The sequence below is a fragment of the Monomorium pharaonis genome, chromosome 3 (genome assembly GCF_013373865.1).
Source record: "Monomorium pharaonis isolate MP-MQ-018 chromosome 3, ASM1337386v2, whole genome shotgun sequence".
Lineage (NCBI taxonomy): Eukaryota > Metazoa > Arthropoda > Insecta > Hymenoptera > Formicidae > Monomorium > Monomorium pharaonis.
This window is the reverse complement of record NC_050469.1, coordinates 19,533,748-19,551,663: the sequence shown is the minus strand read 5'-3', so window position 1 is coordinate 19,551,663 and position 17,916 is coordinate 19,533,748. Positions and strand designations below refer to the sequence as shown.

Here is a 17,916-nt window from a genome sequence, read left to right as displayed (position 1 = left end):
CAAGTAAAATTTTTTAACTACGAATAAAAAAATATTGATTTAGTTTTAAAAAATTATCAATCTTCTAAAAGTTACTTTTTTAAAAAAATGTTATACATATGAAAATAATGAAAACACTTTAGCGGAATTTTTCTCTTTTTGGCTCGAATGCCCCATCGTGTTCCTATCTTCAAATTCACTGTGAACGTCGCAGAGCGTAACAATTATAAGGCTCAAGGGTTGCGCGCAGTCAGACGAAGCGAGGAGGCTGTGCGAGGTGCGGACTAGCCGCTATAAGAGGGACGCCGTGCGTCGCGACGCCATCAGAACACCTGCCGCGCTCGGCCTGAGCTCGCCGCAACCCCCACGATCTCTTGCGCCGCCAGTTCGATCTCTCCACAGCGATCAAAAGGCGAGAGAAGTCGCGATTCAGTCAAGGGAGAAAAGCTCCAGTGCTTACTCAGCTTGCGTCATCATCTGTTTCCGTTTCTTTCTGATCTCGTCGTTTGTGTGAGAGATATGTTCTCCAAGTCGATTTCAACATCGATCTTTCTGATCATCATCGTCGTCGGTACGTTTCATGTTGTAAAAGCAGCAATTGGCAACGATCACCGCCAACAACAGGTATTTATCTGTAATAAAACATGAAATGCTTGCAAGTTCAAAAAACATGTATAATATCTTGAAAAAAAAACCTGTTTAATGTACCGAAATTTAAGATATAAACATACAAAATATATAATTTAAAAATATAATTTAAAATTTAAATTTAAAATATTTTAAATAAATTTTTTAAAAAATTTAAATTAAAAAATATAATTTAAAGAAATATATTATTGATAAAATTAATTATAATAAACGTAATATTGCAAACAAAAAAGAAACACCACAATACTTTTCCATGGAAAGGATATGAATGTGAAATAATTTAAAAATATTTATTGATATTAGTACTTTTTTTGGTTTAAACATTTTATGTTAAACAATTATTTATATATCATGAAAAAATATTTTAATATTAATTTTATTTTTATTAATATTACTCGTATAAACACATACAATTATTTATTAATTACATTTATATTTTACAGTTTTCATGATTTTTATTGCGTTATCTATCTGATAAATCTTGAATGAATGAAGTAAAGATAATGAACAAAGATAATTATACATAATAAGAATAAATATAATACTGTATATAATATTGTATTTCTTAATAAGAATAAACAACAATTATTTTAAAATTATTAATATAAATTCTTATACATCGTATATGATCATTAAAAAGTAAAAATCAGATTAAATTAAATATTGATACTTTAGTATACATATCACAATAGCCTTGATTCAAAAGTATATTTAATTGTTCACATAAAGTAGTAAGGAATCTCAAAATACATGTACAATTTTAATTTAATTATTTGTCGCGTTTTTATTTCTTTTTTTCTGTCAAAAGTAACTGATTAAGGGAATGATTCTTTTAAGAACTTTAGTTTTGGAGTAACAAACTCCATCAAAGTAAAATTACTTTTGCAGGACATAATGCTGTGTGAAAAAGTTATTATAAGTTATTTTTATAATAAAAAAACTCTTTCTTGAAAAAATTAATTGTTTCATTAAATTAAATATTTGCTACATTTTTTCTAAAAATTGACCGACTATGTTTATATAGACATTTTCAAAAGCATCTTTAATCTACGATTACATATACATATACGTGTGTGTGTGTTTTACAATTTATACAATACTTTCATATACTTATATATAATAAATAAACTAATAAAACTTTAATAAAAACAAAGAATTTAATTATATATGTATATAAAAAGAATTAATAAAAGGAATTGATTATTTTATTGCACAAAGAATTAAAGATTTTAAGAATATATATGCCATATCTTAAAGTATAATTACTAAAAATGTTAAAATTTTATAGATTATTATATTATTACATTTAATAATAATTATTATAAATTATTACGCATCTGTCTAAAATTTAATTTTTTTGTTAGTTTAAAAATTATTTAATTTTTTGTTTCCTCTTAATTCTTATATATATAAAATTGCATTTTACAGTATTTATTTGCAAATTTAATAAGAAAATAACATTATGAATTAAATTTCTTTACATATACTCTAATAAATAATAAAACTCTAATAAATATTTACACAAAAGTTCATTTAGATTCATTTATCCGTTAAAAAGTTATTTACCTAAAATTACAGCAAAATAAGATTATTTTCGATGCAGTTTTAGATAAATAATTTTTTAACGCATTCATTATAAGCCAAATATTTCATTGTTTTCTTTTTTACAGTTAAGTTTCAAACTCAAAATTTGAATGTTTACAACCAATATTTGTTTGTTGTTGATTAAAAAGAAAAGAAATAAAATTCATAATTTTTAAATTAATTAGTTTTTGAGCTGCTATTATAGATCATCAAAACATCCTTAAATTAAAATTCGATATAAGTATATCGTATTAGAAACTAAAATTAAAAAGTAGAAAGAAAGTTTTCAAAAGCAATTGTAACAGCTTTAAGAACTTCTTAATTGTACCACAAGTGACGTCATTTACTAACTTATAATGAGTTTTTGATTCTTTACAAATAAGTTACTTTCATCAGCTAGCTTGGATTTCTTTTCATCACTTTCATAAGAAGACAGAAATAACTAAATATCATCGAGTCACCGCATCAAAGACGAAAGCTTAATTAGCCAAGTTTCTTACGGTATTTTATAATAGATAAAGCGTATACCTCTTGCACGTTTTTATTAGAATTTTTACAGAAAGAAGGTCGCATGAGCGAAAGAATTTTTTATCCGTATTATTTTGCTACTGATATTTAATTTCTATGACGAAATGTTATATAAAAATACACTTATATCACAATGTAGACAAAAAATATGAATAAGAAAATGAAATAGAATTTATCGTTAATCTAACGTGCGTTTATAGCGATATATCAATTCCTCGTGCATCCAAAGAGAGTTAAAAAGAACCAACGAAAAGTTAAAACCCTACTCTATATTACGATACCAAGGACCTCGCGTGTCACATTAACGATATGCGATAATTACTTTACGTGCCGTAACCGGCAAACGCACCCGTATTGCGTATTCGTGCCGGGGCCATCATTCAAACACGAGACTTCGGCAATTACTCTCCAGACAGGTTTATCTGGCAGGTAGGAACGTAGTTTTCGTAGCGGCTCCCACATCCGCTAGCGACAGTCGAGAAATAATGTTAATTGAATAACGAATTTTTCGTTTCACACACACGCGAAACCGGACACGTGGTGGAAAATGCAATTTGTGCAATTTTTGTCCCGGCGAATCAAATGGCAGATACATGTACCTGAATGAAACGTCTATCCTGTACTATACGGTACGAGCAAGTCGCAACCCCGCGCCGTGCATTCTATCGGTGAACTTTTTAATTGGATTTCGTATCTGCGGTTATATAAAACAGCGCGGTTCAGATTCTTGTAATTATTTTTTATCACCCGATGACCAGTGCACTTGTCGAAACGAATACACGAAACTAATAAAAATGGGATAACGTTGAGAATTACGTTAAAACGAGATTTTTTTCTGCATATAAAACGTACATTCTATTTTGCCTTTTCAAGTATTATTTACACACGCTCAGTGCATTTAATTTTACAAAAATTTATTTGACCTTTAAAGCAGTACTTCAAAACAATATTCCGTTACATATTACATGCCGCGCAGTGTTTGTTGGTAGTAATAACATTTGGACTAAATTAAAATTTATTACTGCAGTCAAAGTGAACATAAAGTATTATACATTCATCGATTCAAAGATAGCAGCGAATTTTCAGTCAATAAAAGTAAAATGTCAATTACACAGTAAAGCAATATAAAAGTACATAAACTTGTTTGAATGCTGAATATGCAGAAGAGGCAAAGAAAGCGCATATAAATTGGACTTCGGCAAACTTCAACCGTTATACTACGTGAAATTTCTTGTATATATATATATATATATATATATAATTGAGCTGCTGCTTGTATAAAGAAAAAATGTCAAGTTTTTCTCAATATATAACAAGTCCTTCATTTTTATATCGAGTTTTAAACAGATGGTTACGATAAAATGTATCTAACTGTAATTGGTTTATGCAAGAAGTATAATAACATGCACATATTAAAAAAAATATATTTCTAATTGGAGCGTATGTATATATGTTAAATTAAAATAATTAAACTTGCAAAAAATCACAAGCATACAATTTTATGCATGCTAAATACTCTATATTTTTTTATTATAAATAAAATATATTTTATACGCAAACAAGGGATGCATGAGATCGAACCTGCGTGGAACACATGTGAATTGAGATTAGTTTCACCGATTCCTGCGCATTGTATAATATTATTATTAACAACATCGACACTTCATTGTTTAATCTCATCATTTCCTTCTGCAACCATTCATATTGTTTTGTTTGTGTCACCTTTTGTTAGTTTTTTTCTATACATATAATATGAATGCACATTACATCACGATGCTTCGCAGACGTCGCAGTCGCGTAACGCGGAGGTTTTGCGAACGTCTTCTTCTTCTTCTTCTGATTCCCCAATTGGATATCCAGCCCAGGCTGAGGGCCACAGTACCACAATTTAACCGAGTCCAAGATTCTAGTCCCTGGGGAAGGTAGACTAGCTTGCACTTTGAGTGCAAACGTCTTTGGTTTTATCGTGCACGTGTCACGCTATAATTCGGAAATGTTCTATTAAAATTTGCAACGATTATTTCTTTCATTTAAACGCGTGCACACACGAGTGTGAAAAAGTGACAATCTATCCTTCAATTTCGGTATAGAACTTTCTCAGCACTTTATCGACTGCCTAACATTACAAACACGAGAATTTAAACAGAAATATTTTAAATCTATTAACTTGAATAATTTGTGAATAATCTGTTCTTGTGTAATATAACGTATTTCTATTTTTTTCTTTTTAGGTAACGAATGAAGCAGTTACCAATATCTTGGCTTATGAAATGGGACCGAAGGCTTCATTTGAAGTACCACGCGAACATTATCGACCGATTACAGGTAAGCGAATAAAAATACGATTGCAATACATTATGTTGTAAATGCAGATAGATAACTTTTAAATAATAAATTATTAAGATTTTCTTTCACATATTATACTACTTTGATTATTCACATACGATAAAAGTCTGAGAAAAAACAAATTCTATTTTAAGTTAATTGTAGAAATAAATTGCATTAAAATAATTGTTTGGTTATAAACTGACTGCTTAAAATATTACACCTGCGTAACCTTTTATGTTGTAATCTTGCATTAAGCCACGTGTGTTTAAACGGATGTTTGCGTATCCATTACGATGCTCAACGTCACAGCGCTTGTATGTTTGTATAATTGAAACTTAGTAGCAATATAGTGTCATAAGTTTACGAACGACATAATATAAGGAAACATATTTATTATTACGGTTTATTATCCAAAGTTAGTAATTTCTGCTTTTGTTCAAATCAAAAGTGATTTACACGTGCAAAAGAATAAAGGAAAACCATCAGTACTAGCTACCACTTTATTTTTGGTATTTCTTAAACAAAAGTTAAACACATAAACTTTTAAAAAACAATAAACTAAAAAGTGTCTTCTATCAGATGATATACATAGCAGTTTTTATAATACTGTATTACATTTTGTAATAATTAATATTTTTGCAACATAAAAAAAATGAACGTTTAAGAAATTGGGTTCCAAAGTATCTGGCATAGTAAACTGCATTGTCTTTTTCTTTTCCTATAACACGAATTATTCGCGTATTATAAATATTTACGAGTTAAATAATTTACAAGTTATATGACGATTTCAATATAAAACATTTTTTGTTAATTATACAAATATCTCGTGCTGTTTCACAAGCGCGACACAATTATATGTATATGTATAAAAGGTGAAATTAGATTAAATTGGATTTTAATAAATTTTATAAGAAAAAATCATAATATAGATTTATAGGAAAAAATCATAATATAGATTTTTAGTTTTTTAATTATTCAAGCAGATCATGTTTTTATTAATACCAGTACACTACAATGTTTATAATTTCAAGAAATAAGCAGATTCCGCTTTAAGAAGTATGACAGTATTGGTAATCCTTCTTTATTTTCCGATCTTTTAATCTTGTCTTTTATTGGCAGTATATTTTTTTATATAAGAAAAGTTAAATACATTATAAAAATATTTTGATATATTTATCACAAAGAGAGAGAAAGAGAGAGAGAGCGGAGAGGGGGGAGAAAGAAGATTTAACCAGAAAATAATCTTTAAAATAATTTTTAAATGTAATTATAGAAACTGTTCCTATTATTTAATTGTAAAGTTTTTTAAAAATTTATTTATGAAAAATTTCTTAATTGGATATTAGAGAAGAAGGTGATAATATGATTAGTGCGAATAATATGGCTACTCATATTATCTCCGTTATTAGCTGACAAATTCTAGTAATTATTTATGATCTCATTTGTTTAGTAGTCTACTATTATATAATGCTGCTAATAATGTGACAAAACGCAACAGTCAACATTTGTTATAAGGCATTTTTACTTTTAAGAATTTCGAAAATTTTGTAAGGTACATTTTAACATTTAATTACACATACTTCCTCATTCTTTTTAAACTTAACCGCATTATCATCCAAATGTATGTACACTTAAGTAGTTTCTTATTATTTAACTCTTTATTCGGCTGTATATATTTAGAGTTATACAAAATTAAACGATGATATAGATTGTTGTCAATATGACCATCTAAGTGTGCTAGTAATATAGTCACTTTTGAGATTTCCATATCGACAAAATTCCTCAATAAATCGATTAAAGGCTTAATTTAAGGCTGTTAATTTTTTTAAATCCTTTATACATATGAATAAGGTTCTTTAGATTTAAAGTTATTTTTATTTAACTTCCATTAAATGTGAATAAAAATCACCTGTTTCGATATAACAACTTATTTTATATAAATATATATGTTTCTGACAAAATATTGTGACCTTTTTAGACAAAACCAATTTTTTTTTACATTTATTTTTGTAGTGGCCATATTACTCTCCCTATATTTCTCTTTGGCCCATTATGCAATATCGTACATTTTTATAAATAATATATAATATAATAAATATTTTATAACGTTGAATTGAAAATCTAATGAGCAACACTTTAATGAATATAATTGTAAGATTTCAACTCAAAACATTGATTATTAACAAAGTTATTAAATAAAATATAAATGGGTGGCCATATTACCACCTTCTCCTTTATATATAAATATTATATAATCCAATATAATGAATTGTTTAATTTTTATTTTAACAAGCTACTTGTAACCATATATATTAATCCACTATAAGATGATGAAAGGTAATTATAAATATGATCCAAGTGTTTTGATTGTGATGGAAGTATCGCACGCTTGTAAACTTCGTAATTGAGGCGTTTGATACGATAATTGCGTTATTGCATAAAATTGCGTTAATGGATGGACTATACAGTTTCCGCAACAGTAATGACTGAACTAGTGTACATACATACATTATACAATTTCTGCATATTGAGTATTACACAGTAACCATATGGTTGCATTCCGAATCACGAATACAATTATAAGCGAGCATTTAAATTACATTTTATTTAAGCCAAAATTAAAATTTTATGTTTTATTCTAAAATTTAATGTTTTTTTTCTTTTTAGTTTAGCATAATTACGTTTTATAAAACGAGCCACATCCACACATTTATTTTCCCTTTCCGTAGGAAGGGTAAAGCTTCATTGGCACAGTTTTCACAACTTCGGCATTTGATATTTTAAACAATTAATTATTAAAATAAACCATACTAAGGTGATACTAGAAAAATTTTTTCTCTATATTTTCATATTAAAAAATGTACAGTTAAAAAAATATAGATTTTTTGTAATAAATGAAATACAAATATGCTGCATTGCAGTTAATTTGCTTCGATAAGGTAAATTGGCACATATCACAGTGTAAATTGTCAATTTCTACATTAAATTAATAAAATTGTGATAAAAATAAAAAATAGATCGTAAATACGTACTTCTTGGTAAATACTGTATTTAAAGTTATTATGATTAAATATCAAAATGCTGTTACAAAAGAACACATATAAACTATTTTAAATGTAGCTTGCTTCAACACAGAAATATTAAATATAAAGCGGTTTGTTAAAATTTTCTTATTTAGAATATGATTTAATAAAAAACATTTACAGAAATCAATTATGATTAGAATTTAATTATTAATATTCTGTTACAGATTGTATGTTTGTTACCTCAGAAAGTGGACCGTTCTCTTATATATCGTCAACCGATAATGACAACGTTTGTGGAATATACTTCCTAACTGATCCCGATCGCGTAGTAGAAATACATTTCTATAGCTTCGATGTTCCCTGCGATCATCATGGCCTTCTAGCAGTACGTAACCATTAATTACTTACGAAAAATATCAATCTTTAGTTCAGCATTGTTATCTGCTTGCATTATAACATTAAAAATATTTTATGGACTTTATATTATTCTACTAATTTTATATACTTTACAATTATTTATAAATACAATTTTAATTACGTTTTAACAACCAAAAAATACTAATAATAATAAAAGAGAGTAATATAATTTTTTTTCTAAATAAATCGCAAAATAAAACAAATATTTTCTATAGAACAATAGAATTTATTTCAGAGAATTATTTCAAACTATAAACATATCTTATAATCGTATACCGGAATTTGTTAATTAAATGGAAAATTTTTATTTTTAAGAAATATTTGTAAAATATTATGGAATGTACATAATATATTCAAATTAAGAAATGTTTTGAAGTCGCTGATAGAATAATAGCACAGACAAAAATTCATTAATTACGAAAATTGTAAAATTCCTTCTACAAATGTCATGAATAAAGCCTTCGGCACACGATACGATTTTTCCACATAATCATCCGAGCTAATCAGGACACGTATTAAGATGCCTTGTATGCATGATCTAGCATGAAAAATCGTATCGTGTGCCGAAGTCTTATGAATCTTTCTGAGAAAATTAGTATAGAGAGTAATATACATTGGTCCGCAAAGTGTAAATATTTTTATCGCGAAATCGCAGATTGCTCGCTTACTCTCATCAACGGCAATAATAGACGAAATCCTGAAAGCTATTTAGAAGAAACAACATCAATTACATTATAAACGAATTGGTGCAAGACATATGCCAATTTTGCTAAGGCAAAAATTGAATCGCGAAGAGTTTGTTTTCCTCCCCGACTTTTACTCGTTTCCCCTGTTGCTATTAATGGAAAACTCCTGTAGAGTAAAGCTATATAAACTGGATAATCCTATGACAGCGATGTATATCAGGTGCCGTAATAGGCACAAAAGTCGATACTGCAAAAGATTTTAACAGCAAGAGAAGCGAATTTTACTCGTCGTGTTTTTGCAAAACGTAATTTTCCAGCACAATTATAACTCAAATTTTGTAGTTGTTTAATAATTTTTTTGTAATTTTATTTTTTTACACTTCTTATTGTACTCATTTAGTGTACATAAAATAATTTGTTAAAGTACATAATTCGTTAAGCACATAACATACAACAGTTAATAAAGCATAAAATGTAAAATTATTATTTCTTATATTTAAAATAATGTACAATTATTTTTTTTTTTAAGTAACAGAAAAGTAACGACTCGTTCTTTTTTTAGTAACTGTAACTGTAACTAGTTACTTTTACAAAGTAACTTTCCAACACTGCTATTAAGATATTTTAAGATTAACAATATTTGAGATAAAAGATTAATTTTCTTTTATAATTTAAATTGGCAATAAAAAATACATATTATATTTTTAAAAATTCAACATTTGTATGTACTAAAATAAGAAGAAAATAAGAGATATCACTATTTAATATAAAGCATACCTGACTTGCTTACATATATCAAATTTTTTTTATAAAAATCACTTTTATTTGAAAAGAGGAAAACGGACATGGTATGAGTAATCTGACATTCTGTGTGTACGCGTATATACGCGCGCGTGTATATGTGTGTAGGGGTAGGGGTGTAATATAAGATTTCTGTGTAAACTAAAATATATGCAGTTTGCAAAGTTTTACATTGCGAGTAGTAATTAGTAATTAATACAATATTTAATTTCTAAACAGTATTTGAATAATTTAAGATTATTTTTAACAAAGTTTATATATATATGCTATTTAGATAAAATTAGTTATAGCTTATTTTAAACTGCTATATATATTATATATTTTACACACACACACACACACACACACACACACACACACACACATATTGTAAAACAAACTTGGTAAATTAAAAAATGCACTCTTATTAAACGATTAAGTGGCAGTATTAAGAACAATTTTAATTTATTGTTATTTGAAAGGTAATCGACGGTTGGGAATTAAATGGCGAAATATTTCCAAGCGAGAGTGACCATTCATTGTCGATGAAAGAGAGGATGAGTGAGTTCTGCGGTAAGAACAGGTGGTACAGGAGAACTTTTACGAGTTCGCAGAACGCTGCACTTCTTCAATACAGAATACCATTACGTGGGAAAGGCTTTGTCGTAACTGCAAGATATCCAAAAAATCCGAGACGTAAGTATTATTGAAGTGGAATTCTGAAGAAAAAGTTTAATTTTTTTACAATTTTTTAATACAAATGTTAGGAATTTATACGTCTCTATAAAAGTAATTTATATATAAAATCTACAGTTTTAACAATATATTTCTAAAAAATTTTTAAAACAAAGAGAGATTTCTATATATCTTCACTAAATGACTGCTTATTTACATCTTCAATTAATATCTTCACTAAATAATTAATAGAATAATGATTTTATTATACGAAATATTGTTTCTATATTTGTTTATATATTTTATTCAGATTATGTTAGATACTAATTATGTTTTAATATTGAGTTAAATAAAGTGTGTTTCTAATAATAATTTTCTCAATTTTGTTAAATTGATAATATTTAGTAATAATATTTAATTCTATATGATTATGCATCTTTTTGCAATTAACTTTCTACAACTAACGAGAGCTGAACGTATTATTGTATTTTGGAATAATAATCGTTGAAAAATCAATACCTGTTTCAACCTGTTTTACATAAAGTACCCGTAATGCATTAACATTGCAAATCTGTAACTATTCAACGTTTTAGTCTTACAATTCAATTACAACAGGCTTTACGCTGTTCTAAGCTCTAACATCGCGCGTGTCTCAATGTTTTGAATACCAGATCCAGTTCTATAAATCAGATTCACTGATTAGATCCATTTCACCTACGACAGACTACGATATATGAATCAAATGTTCATAAATTAGAACGTGTCAGGTCTGAAATTCTAGAGAGTAATTTTAGGAAGTGAGATGTGTTACACTTCCTTTTCAAGTAAAGAAAGAGAAGAATAGCACGTGTAAGTATTGTACGGTTTAGTGAGCTACATTTTTTCATAAATAAAAGTTAATTCCTGCAGGAGAGAACAATATTATTTAAATAGGAGAATAAGTAAAGAGTATTAATATATCAAGGGCATATTATGTTAATCAATTAAATAACAAATACAATCCATTCTCGGTTGATTTGGATTTGAAGTAATCAAATTAACGGATTTTTGCATTTTTTATTTTTCAGCCTGCAACGTCTTGTCAGTCAGCACGACGGATGCATTTACACTTCGCAATTATGGCAGACGGATTAATTGCACCCTGGTCGCGGTATATCCCGGTGCCGTACGAATAATTGCCCTCGGAATCGGTGGTGGTAGCAATTCGCATGGCGTCGTTCATACAACCGAAACTGGCACTTTACGCAAAGTATGTTGTATAATTCTCTTTTTCAATTACATTCCGTATAGTTATTGCCTTTCCAATAAAACTGCAGTTACGTGACATCCACATGGAATCTACGTGATTTACGTGGATTACGTGAATGCAGGTTTTTTCAGCTCATTCAAGTTATCCAATGTTCTTTTTTCATCACTGCATCGAATTCTTTTATCCTCGAAATATCTATTAGAGTAGGTTTGTTCGCGTGGCTTGAAATCCCCAAAATTTTTTACATTTTAAACGAGATAAATATATACTGATCGAGCACTGGAGAAAGAGAAAGCGAAGATGTCGATTGCGAAAAGTGCAAGTAACGCGAACAGGCCCGTTTTCTATGAATATATCTGTTAAGAAATATTTATAGGAAATTTACATAGATATTTCGAGGAACGCTGTGCGTTCGTCCGCCAGTTAGTGCACGGCACCGTCGACAGGTGGCGTAACTCTCTCGGAAATAAGATGCAGCCGAGGCGCTACCAAGACCCGCAGCACGAATTAACTTTCTGCCCAATGTGGAAGAGGACCGCCACATAATACTTTTATGATTTACTCATTTTAATTGAGTAAACCATTTGCTACAAGAAAAGTGAAACCTTCCACTCCAGTCGAATAAAGAGATCACTTATCGAGCGAAAAATTCATTCTTATAAGTGGGATAAGTCACTATATTTCGAATGGTCATATTTTCACTATCGCTTAGAGTAAAATTCTTTTGGAGTTTTACTCCAAGAAATTTAAAAAGTACGTGTATATTACGACAATGTTTCTAAAATTCGTAAAATGTTTACGTAGTTTCTACGTCGAATTTATACATGATCGCATAGATTTTAATACCTCATAGATTCTAATACCGTTTTTGATGTCCACTCGAATATTCATGTACATACATTTCTCGATGCCGATCCACGTAATATTAACGTAGATATCACATACTGTTTTATTGGGGTTACGTCTTTAATGTTTCATCTCTGATATATAGCAAAATTAAAACAGTTATTGCTAGTATATTTTTTTATTTACTTGCTCTCTAAATTTCTCTCCAATAAGAGTTATTTTTCAAGTAATTTTCCATTCCAACAAAAGTTAAAAATTCACTTTATTAGAATGAATTTTTAACTTTTATTGAAGTAAAAAATTATTCGAAAAACTGTAGTGGCAGTATTTTCACCCTAAGAAATTTAGAGAGTACACTATATATTCAAAAATGACGTTTAATAATCCTGCAATCACATTGAGTATCTATTTAAAGCAGTTCTTATTTGTTTCTAATTTAACAATCCTTATCAATTTTCAATTAAAAAATATAATCTTTATTTAAAAACTTTACATTTATAACAGAAGATTTTTTTACTAGAAATATAAGAATAAATTTTTTCCACCAGAAAACTGAAGTCTTCCATACCTGAAAATTTTCCCATGCTTTTTTACAATAACTATAGTTAACAAATAGTTTCTCGGTGTAATATTTATTACGATGCAATTGTTATTTATTTTCAGTGCGACATGAGGAGTCCGCAAGATCAAGTGCAAATTGGAGGCAGCCGAGGTTTCGATACGACGAAACTCGACGTAATTGATTCCATTTGCGGCATTGATTCCAAACCTGGTAATGAGTCTTTCATACACGGAATCAACGAGTCATGATTGAACGCGTCGAAATAGAGCGACGTTAATTTCATACATTCAGATCGTCAATTGTGCAATTTGTACATGTATTAGCATATCATGTTTATATGTTAAAAATACTGCATATATAATTTTATTTATAATTAAAAGTTTTTATTTTATTTTAGATATAAAGGAGCTCGTAGAATACGACATAACGGCGGTACGACTATTATCAAGCGGTTACTACGATAACTCAGTGACGGTGGCAATAAGTCCAATTGTAGACGACAGTCTATTGGATTCCGCTTCCGGTCTTTAAAACGACTGCTTTGAACATTTTCGTCATCGTCCGTCGCACTCGCTACGCACTATTCTCAACGTTTTATCTTCAAACATGCGGACGTAATGCCAACATCGGGTTGTGTAAACCATAACGTATTCTTCCAATAGTTTGTGAATTATTTATGTATTTCTGTTATACATGCTAAAAGACAGCGTAGAGTATCGTATAAATGTGAGTGAAAGAAAAAGAGTCTTCTATCAAAGACTGATGATTCTCTTCTCGTATTTTACTCCTTCATCAATGTCATTATTATTTTTGTGATATTTCTCATGACAAAAGAATTTAAAAAATAATTTATCTTTTTATTACCTATTTGATACGTTTATCATTAAGTATTAATTTTTATAATTAATATTTAATTAATAATTGATTATTAAAAGAAGTAGTGTGCTGTGTTTACATAAAATTTTATTAACGTAGATACAGATTCATATTCAATATTTTATTTAACATTAAATTAAAAAATATTTTACTTATTTTAGCATACATTATAATGTCTACATTGATATTATAATATTAAAATTATAATTATTACTAAAACGGATGTTTTAAGTGATATAAATGTAAAATGGTAGACAGCTTAATATTTACTTTTAAGTTAATAAACAGCCAAAAGTAGATATTTATAGCTTAATGGACATTCCCAATCGTTTCCAATTAAGAGAACGATAATATTGTTTGACAGTAATTTTATAAAAATAAATTTTGTTAATTGCAATAATGTAACAGCCAAAATATTTGACATATGTAACAAAAACATGTAGATATATAATAATATAAAAAAATAATTCAATATTAAAATATAATTTAAAAACATAAAGATTAAAATATATTTCTTTTCAACATTCATGTAGGAATAAATAAGATTATTTAACTTAATTAAAAATAAAATAATTTAAAAATTTGAGATAATATCTAATTTCAGACGTGGTAAATATGACATTTAATACACACAAAGAATGTGATAAACATTTTTTTTTAAAGTTCGTTGAGAATGGACAAGAAAAGAGCGGAGGATGCTAATGCGAAATCTATTCCAAGATTGTGTGTGTGTGTGCCCTGCATAAAATACTTTATTCAAAAATAGTGTTTTGCATTTACGAAATTCTGTTTTGCAAAAATCTCAGATTGGATTTGGTCAATACTTTTCAGTGCGATATTGAGAATAGAACCATGAAATTTTATATACCTCTGAATCCGATAACAATTAGCAGAAAAAGTGATCTTTTTTAATGTGAGGGTTCACATTCATTTGAATGCCTTTTGTTGCAATTAAATTCGAAGAATATTTAAAGTACGTCTAGAATATTTAAAATACGTATTTAATATTTGAAATAAATTGAATGCTTTTTTAAGCAGAATTTAGAAGATATTCAATTGAATATTTTCTGAATTCTGTAATCCCCAATAAAACAGTACGTGATATCCGTGTTAATGGATCGGCATCGTGAAATCTACGTGAATATTCAAGTGGACATCCGCTCAAAAACGGTAGTAGAATCTATGTGGATGCGATTATCGATTTGACGTAGAACCACGTAAAAATTTTACAAATTTTAGAAACATCTTCGTAACATGTACTCTCTAAATTTCTTAGAGTCAAACGTTACTCCAAAAGAATGGAATTTCACTCTAAGCAATAGTGAAAATACGGCCACTCGAAATGGAGTGACATTTAACTTTTTATAAGAATGAATTTTTCGTTCGATAAGTGATCTCTTCATTCGACTGGAGTGAAGATTTAACTTTTTTTATAGCAAATTGTTTACTCAGTTAAATAAGTAAATCATAAAAGTGATTATGCGGTGGTCCTCTTCCACATCAGACAGGAAGTTAATTATTGCTTGTCTTAATCATGCTACGGGTCTTGATAGCGCGTCGGTTGCACCTTACTTCCGAGAGAGTTATGCCGCCTGTTGACGGCGCCGTGCACTAACTTGTGGACGAGCGCGCAGCATTCCTCGAAATGTAAATTTCCTATAAATATTTCTTAACAAATATATCCACAGAAAATCTAATAGCGTTTTTCAAACGATACTAGGTTAATCTGTCTCAGGTTCTTTTCCTCTAGAACTGGCCAATCACAGTTAAATTCCTTTATTCAGAAAAATAGCTAAAAAATTGCCCTTATGAAGTCATTAATCGCTTCCGGAGCGATTAATCCGTACCAGTCGAAAATGTTACAATAGATATTTCGAGGATAAAAAAATTTGATGCAATGATGAAAAAAGAACATTGCATCCATGGATAACTTGTGGAAAAACCTAAATTTCACGTAATTCTCGTAAAATCACGTAGATTTCTCATGGATGTCACGTAACTGTTTTATTGAGAATTCCATTTTTTGCAAAATGTCAATATTTTTAAATTCTTTTCAATCCGACGTTTTATACAAGGTGTGTATTATTCCTATTATTGATTTAATAAAATTCTCATTAAACACCATTCGTGTGAACAATTAAGCCAATATAGTATAATAACACTCCTGCACGAAAATATATATTACATGCAAATCGCTACCCAGGTAGCAAGGTGTCGTCCTGGACGTCAATAATTCGTCATTTGAGGTCGTGAACGTCATGTTACCAAATTAAATAATAAACGTCATTTTTTGACCTATTAATTACATCAGTCATTTATCCATCCTACAACGTATTTCCGACGTCATATTCTTGAATAATTAATAACGTCAGTTAATTGATCATTTTACGATATATTAATAAGGTTTTATTAGTGACTAATTAGTGACGTTAATTATAATTCTCTATAATAATACCTACAACATGAACTTTTTGAATAATTTTTACGTTAACCGATTATTATTTGATTATTATATGTCAATTTCAAACTTAACTATAAACTTAACATTAATTATTAATGATAATTATTTATTTAGTTTATAATTGCAAAAATAATAAAATATAATTTTTAATGTCGTTAAGGTAAAACAAAGTACGTTAGTTTTATGACATTTGGGCTGTGTTTCAAAATTGCTGTTAAGGCCAGTAATTGTAGGATTTAAATAGCAACTAATTCCTTCAACCAATTTTATTGATTGTTATGGTATATTAGACCAAAAAAGTGGAAAAGCCGCAAAATGGTATTAAATTCAGGGATGCGTTTTCGAGATGTGGAGAAAAAGAATAAATTTTCACTAAATTCGAAATATCTCGAAAATGAAGGCAAGTACAAAAAAATTGCTATAAAACATTTTTGTAGGAAATTCAATTTCCTATTGGATGTGTATTTTTAAAAAATTTTACAATTTTTTAAAATCAAAAAATAAGCAAAAAACGATGGCAAAAAATAACAAAAATTTGCAAAAAGTTCTAATTTTTACATTTTTGTTTATAACTAATATTTGCTTTAATAGGATCCATTATATGCTTACAAAAACTTAAAGTATACATTATAACCCAGACAACACGCATGTCTAAAAGACATCTTTAAGACGTCTTAAAAGAGACGTCTTTGAGACTTTATTAAAAGACGTCTTTATGACGTCTTAAAATCGTCTTATTTTAGACGTCTCTCTTAAGACGTCTAAAATACGTCTTTTTAAGACATATTCTTTGAGACGCCATTTAGACGTCTTTACGACGTCTGAGAAAGACGTTTTTAAGACGTCGAATGACGCACATAACCAAATCTGCCGTGTGATGCGATCAAGTCGATCGACGTGCTTATCCCGTATCAATTTTTGAACTCTTGCACGTATCGCGTGTGTGTTGGGACGTTTTGTCCCGGTTTGCTGTGTAACGCAGCCGAGTGTGAATACGTTAATACAACACAACTTTTTAACTCTCGTACGTATCGCGTGTGTAGGCTGTTATTGGAAATAATTAACCTTTCTGACAACATTTCTGACAACAGTTTTTGACAATTAATAAACCGGACGATAATAGTGTTGCGCTTAAGTTGCTGTAAAATATGTGACTGAATCCAGTATCTCTGTAAAATTCTGTAATTTCCAATCACGAAAACATGAAATAAAATTGAAATATATAATATAAAATTTTTTATTTATAAAAAAACTTATCTTAATAATAAAAT

The 17,916-nt window shown here is 28.7% G+C and overlaps 1 protein-coding gene across 1 annotated transcript; it reads left to right on the top strand.

The window, feature by feature from the left end:
* The first annotated feature begins 283 nt into the window (after positions 1-283).
* Positions 284-14,156, top strand: LOC105829930 (corticotropin-releasing factor-binding protein). The gene is made up of 7 exons (XM_012669015.3): positions 284-603; positions 4,971-5,064; positions 8,318-8,478; positions 10,459-10,672; positions 11,719-11,900; positions 13,410-13,518; positions 13,706-14,156. Exons 1-7 carry the CDS (start codon positions 499-501, stop codon positions 13,837-13,839), a joined length of 999 nt encoding a protein of 332 aa, XP_012524469.1. The 5' UTR covers positions 284-498; the 3' UTR covers positions 13,840-14,156.
* Positions 14,157-17,916: the final 3,760 nt, after the last annotated feature.

Coding starts and splice junctions, on each gene's coding strand:
- LOC105829930 (XM_012669015.3), top strand. CDS start 499: ATGTTCTCCAAGTCGATTTCAACATCGATCTTTCTGATCATCATCGTC. Junction 5,065..8,317: donor ACATTATCGACCGATTACAG/GTAAGCGAATAA, acceptor ATTCTGTTACAG/ATTGTATGTTTGTTACCTCA. Junction 11,901..13,409: donor AAACTGGCACTTTACGCAAA/GTATGTTGTATA, acceptor ATTTATTTTCAG/TGCGACATGAGGAGTCCGCA.